The 6,000-nt window shown below is 37.6% G+C and overlaps 1 protein-coding gene across 2 annotated transcripts in view; it reads right to left on the reverse strand.

Annotated features, from left to right (window-relative positions):
• Positions 1-5,665, reverse strand: part of cpn1 (carboxypeptidase N, polypeptide 1) — a 157,972-nt gene extending 152,307 nt beyond the window's left edge. The window contains exon 1 of one of the 2 annotated variants that reach the window (XM_071392564.1): positions 5,245-5,665. In XM_071392564.1, the coding sequence (XP_071248665.1) occupies positions 5,245-5,479 (235 nt within the window). In that variant the 5' untranslated portion in view covers positions 5,480-5,665. The remainder of the gene's footprint in view (positions 1-5,244) is intronic. The other variant, XM_071392563.1, reaches the window with a different exon arrangement.
• Positions 5,666-6,000: the final 335 nt, after the last annotated feature.

Consider the following 6,000-nt stretch of genomic DNA (forward strand, 5'->3'; position numbering starts at 1 on the left):
TTATTATTCTTGTGAGCCTACACTATTTAGGCAAGTAAAGTAAAAGCTGTTATGTTTTGAGTACAATTGTGATTTGAGTGCCGTTTTTAGAGCTGCAACTAACACCTATTTTGATAATCTGTCAATTGTTACTTTGATTACTCAATTTGTTTGAATTTTAAAAAGCCTGTTTTGCAGACTGATTATTTGGCTGAATGTCTTATCAAATATTAAAATGTTTACAGTGCATTACAGTGCAAATGGAAATAACAGACACACTCAAACTCAGTTATTTTGTTACAACTTCCATTAACTTCTTGACGCTAGGGGACAGAATTTAATTTAATTTTTAATAACGTTCCCAAGGTAAACGGACTATTTCTCAGGCCCAGATCATAGAATATGCATATCATTTACAGATTAGGATAGAAATCAATCCAAAGTTTCCAAAACTGTCAAAATATTGTCTGTGAGTATAACAAAACTGATTTTGCAGGCGAAAACCTGAGGAAATCCAACCCGGAAGTGCATATTTTTTTTATCCCTGTTTCATTGCCTGCCCCTCTTCCATTTAAAGGGGTATCAACCAGATTCCTTTCCCAATGGCTTCCTCAGGCTGTGACCAGGCTTTAGACATAGTTTCAGGCTTTTATTTTGAAAAATGAGCGAGATTTTTAAAAACGAGTCAGGTGTCCTTTGATTAGTTCCTGCGCACGAGAGGGGTAGCTCGACATTTTCTTTCTCCCTTTTATTGAATAGGTTACCGTCCAGTTGAAATATTATCGATTATGTATGTTAAAAACAACCTGAGGATTGATTATTAAAAACGTTTGACATGTTTCTACGAACATTACGGATACTTTTTGGAACGCGCAACCCAAATGGCGTTTTTTTGTTATAGAACTAATATTTATCGAAAAAAAATAACATTTATTGTGTAACTGGGAGTCTCGTGAGTGCAAACATCCGAAGATTATCAAAGGTAAGCGATTAATTGTATTGCTTTTCTGACTTTCGTGACCATGCTAATTTGGGGCTAGCTGTTCTTACTGTTTTGTCTAGTGATTGATAAACTCACAAACGCTTGGATTGCTTTCGCTGTAAAGCGTATTTTCAAAATCTGACACGATAGGTGGATTAACAACAAGCTAAGCTGTGTTTTGGTATATTTCACTTGTGATTGCATGATTTTAAATATTTTTTGTATTATTTTTGAATCTGATACTTTTTGGAATTTTCTTCTGCCTTTCAGGACCGGAACGAGCATGTGGTTTTCTGACCACAACGCGCAACCCAAATGGTGTTTTTTTGTTATAAAACTAATATTTATCGAACAAAAAGAACATGTATTGTGTAACTGGGAGTCTCGTGAGTGCAATCTTCCGAAGATTATCAAAGGTAAGCGATTAATTTTATTGCTTTTCTGACATTCGTGACCAAGCTAATTTAAGGCTAGCTGTTCTAGCATTGATTGATACACTCACAAACGCTTGGATTGCTTTCGCTGTAAAGCATATTTTCAAAATCTGACACGATAGGTGGATTAACAACAAGCTAAGCTGTGTTTTGGTATATTTCACTTGTGATTCCATGATTATAAATATTTCTAGTATTATTTTTGAATTTGGCACTCTGCAATTCAGCGGTTGTTTAGGAAAATGATCCCATAATCGGGATCTGTGCGCCAAGAAGTTAAATTAAAGTGTATTTCCAAATGAGACAGGAACAGTGTAAACTCAAGACAATTTGGGACCCTAAGTGAGATTTGATTTTGGTGTCCCTTCTATAGAAGTTGAGGGTCATGCTTCCCTGGGACACTAAAGTCTTATATCACTAACATTTGTTTACCTCTCATTATTGAAGGTCTGCAACAAAGCCCTGAGGAGGTTCAAGAGGAGGAAGGGTTTCCAAATTGGGTCAAGTTATCTAGTAACATTCATTAGCTGGGCTTGGGAACTGAGAGATAATTTGTTGATATATTTATCTTATGGTAATCAGTTGCCATTAAAAAGTACTCCTCAGTAGATATACTGATATGGGGGAAAAATAGAGGGCTTGCCCATTTTATATACTGAATTATTTGATAAATACATATTTCAGTGCTCTTGGACACATCATCAGTGATGTTTCCTAGGATTATGTTTTGGGTCTTTCAACATAATACGGCTTCACCATCAGATCTTAGCTTGTGTCATAAGTGACATTATGCTAGTTTCCATGGATTTACCTCGCTATTTCAAGGCGTGACTAACCACCTTCATAAAACAACGATATGCACTTGTTCCTATTTTAAGTACAATCCTGGAGGATGGCGCTAACATGGAGAAGACAGGGTTGGGTGTTTGGGATGATGGAGGTCAAACACAACAGACCGCAATGGCGGAATACCGCTCACAGGCAAACTTAATCCCTATCATCAGACGACATGTGCAAAGAGGATCCAACATTCTGAGTGACTGCTGGAGAGCGTATGTCAGGTCTCTGAATAGGCTGGGTTACAATCACCAGACAGTCAACCACACAAACAACTTTGTGGATCCTCACACAGGATGTCACACACAACACACTGAAAGGGTGGTGCAGACAATAAAGGGGCGGTTCTGGAGGCTAAGGGTTTTTAATTTAAAGAAGCATCTCCATTTTATTGAGTGGATGTACTGGTTGGGTAAAGAAAATAAGGAAGGAGTACTCTCTCAACACTTCGAAGACATTGGATCAGTATATTGGCATGCCTCTAGAGGAAATGTTTTGTCAAAACCATTCCAAGCTGTAAGATCAGACATTGTTTGTCACAAAAGTAGGGTCAATGTTATCTTTCAAATTAGTGTGTTTCATTCTTTTGACAGGGTTATACGCATGTTTTGTTGCTATCAGTGTTTTTTGGGTCACTGCAAAAATGTTTTTGATATCACATGAAACGTGAGACTATGGATTCCATTGCTTCCAAACATATCACTGTCTGATCAACAGGCTATGCACCAACCCTCGAAAGTGTATTACGAAACTGCACCTACTACAATCAGAAACACGTTATTACATAGTAACTACATATGAATTACATGATTAAATCAAAATGTTTTTCACTTTACATTAAGTTGCTTGTTCCTGTGTAGAAACATTATAACAAAAACATTGCTGTAACAAAAATGTTCCTAGATTGAGATGGATTCCCATTGATCACAACTACTAGTACTGTATTGGGTGTCTGCCATCGTTGTAACATAGTAACTACATAGTAATTGTATGAGTAATTCACAGTACGTTTCAATTTACATTAAATTGCTTGTCGCTGTTAAGAAAATGTGTAATTACAATACTTTTCTTTCTAACTAATAATTACTGAAATGTTGATATATACCGCAATATATTTAATAACAATGAAAGTACATAGTAATTACACTTAAAGGTGCTGTAACAACATTCTTCCTAGATTAAGATAGATTCCCATTGATCACAACTACAAGTACTGTATTTTTTTATTTTGCCTTCTTTTAACTAGGCAAGTCAGTTAAGAACAAATTCTTATTTTTAATGACGGTTTAGGAACAGTGGGTTGTTCAGGTGCAGAACGACAGATTTTTACCGTGTCAGCTCGGGGATTCGATCTTGCAACCTTTCGGTTACTAGTCCAACACTCTAACCACTAGGGTACCTGCCATATTGGGTGGCTGCCATCGTTGTAACATAGTAACTGCATAGTACTGTAATTACATGAGTAAGTCATAATGTGTTTCACTTTACATTAAGTTGCTTCTTCCTGTGTAGAAACATTGTAGTTATGATACTTTTCTTTATAACAACATTGTATTAACTGACCTTTTGATATATCTTGTGAAATATGTAATTGCATTGAAAGTACATTGTAATTATACTTACAGGTGCTGTAACAATGTTCATCCTACATTGAAGTGTATTTTCCCAGTGATTGAAATAAAAAGGTTTACCCTACTGTGTTTCACTTTACTTGAAGCTGCTTGCTCATGAGTACCTACATTAACATTATACAGCACATTATATTATTTTGAACAACATTTCACTTACATTACACCTTTTAAGACAGAGAAATAAACCCAAAATCCCTTTTCAAAGGCAGGTACATAGTATTTACAAAGGTTATACCATTATGTGCTTCACTTTACATTAAGTTGCTTGCTGCTGGGTAGGTGCATTATAGTTGCATGCAGATCCATTGTAAATACTCTTACATTTAATTCAGTACATCCTTTAAGCCAAATAATATGGAAATAAGATAACTGAAGCTGTAGTTAATGATAGGGTGTGCGTTGTTACACCAGCTGACTGAGTCCTAGTCTAGCTTATTTTGGTGGTAGTGATTTATGTAGTTACATGTAACAAGGTTAAATAATAGGATGCATTGTTAACATGGCGCTATACAGAAGACTGCAAAAGTGTAATTACAAAACATGTTAGTTACATTTGGAATAAGACATCTAAATATATCATAAGTAATTACACATGTGGAATAACCTCCGACAAGCTGATTTGTAATTACATGTCCTTGTTCCACTAATAACCTATACCACTTAACCCTTATTACACTGTAATTACATAGTATTTACATAGTAATTACATGTAACTACTATGATATAAATACATGTATTACTATTTAGTTACATATTAATTAATGTACACTTAATGTAAAGCGTTACCAAGTGGGTATATCAGAAGAACTCTTAAATGAAAACCAATCAAACAATGTTTCCATCCAACCATTTTATATGAATAAAGTACCTGTTGGATAAAAAGAAAATAACGTCAGGCCTGAAACAGTATAATTGTCGATAACTTTCCAAATGTCGACAAAAAAATATATAACTCATTTTTTAGTCTGTGAAACAGATCATATTACAAATGTCAGTGGAAACGCTAGGTTGTGCATTTGTTGATAGAATAACCATCAAGCTTGCCGTCACGCAATGCTATGTTGTGTGGTCCTCCCACTACTAATTGGAAAAGCATACAGTTTATTAGGCTACAGATTCAATCATTTATGATGAACTTCACAGGGTGGTGAAAGTGCACGGGGAGGAGCATAATGCTCCTTTCCAATAAATATCAAAGGTCTTCATTTTATGCTGGAGCTATAATGATCGGTGCTTGGCTGCCAAATGACAAATAAAAAATGATCTCGCTCTTATCCATCATCTCATCATGTAGCATACCTTGAAGGAGGTGAGTAGCCATACGTTAACCAAACATCACAAGCCCTATCTAAAGCCGTAAAGGTAAGAATGGACCACTCACTTGCTTCGTGGATGCCTGGGTTATCACTGAACTCCAGTACATAGAGGTGGCGTCCCTCCACACTGCGCCCAATGCTGTAGATCCGTGTGATGTATGGGCACTCACTCTGCACTACGAACAGGGCCCGCACTAACTCCTCATAGCGGTGGTGCTGGATGTCAGATGCCCAGGCTACGGTCCCATTTAGGCCAATGAGAAGGGCCCCGAGCCAGACAATATTCCACCCCAGCCACATGGTCACTCACTGTAGCAGGGAATTGGAGATGAGTTGAGCTTCCCTTGACTGCCAACCCCTCTCTTCGTCTGACTGCCTTAGTGCCTATGTCTCTCACTTATTCTCTCTGTTCCTCTAACTTTGTCTCTCTCTCTCTCTGTTTTCTGCCTCCTCCCACGAGCGCCCTACACCCCCACACTGAAGAGCAAATAAGGACAGCCCCCTCTCTCTTTGTCTTGTTCCCTTACTCTCTCAACTGCCTCTTTCCTTTGGTCCCTTGTCAAGTACGTGCAAGTTGCTTCACTGGCATTAAGTGTACATAAGAGGCTGTCTGGTTTTACTATGTCAGTACCCCCTCCTCCCTCCCCCCTCTCTCTTCGCTTCATTATTCCTCTCTTGCCAAATGTGGGGGTTTAGATTGACAATAACTCCTGGCAGGGGTTTGTTCTCTCTGCCACTGACTACAGTAAAACAACAAACATATGTAGTAGGAAAGGGAGACAGAGTGGGTGTGTGTGAGAGAGAGAATGATACCTAACTCA

Source organism: Salvelinus alpinus, chromosome 3 (genome assembly GCF_045679555.1).
Source record: "Salvelinus alpinus chromosome 3, SLU_Salpinus.1, whole genome shotgun sequence".
Lineage (NCBI taxonomy): Eukaryota > Metazoa > Chordata > Actinopteri > Salmoniformes > Salmonidae > Salvelinus > Salvelinus alpinus.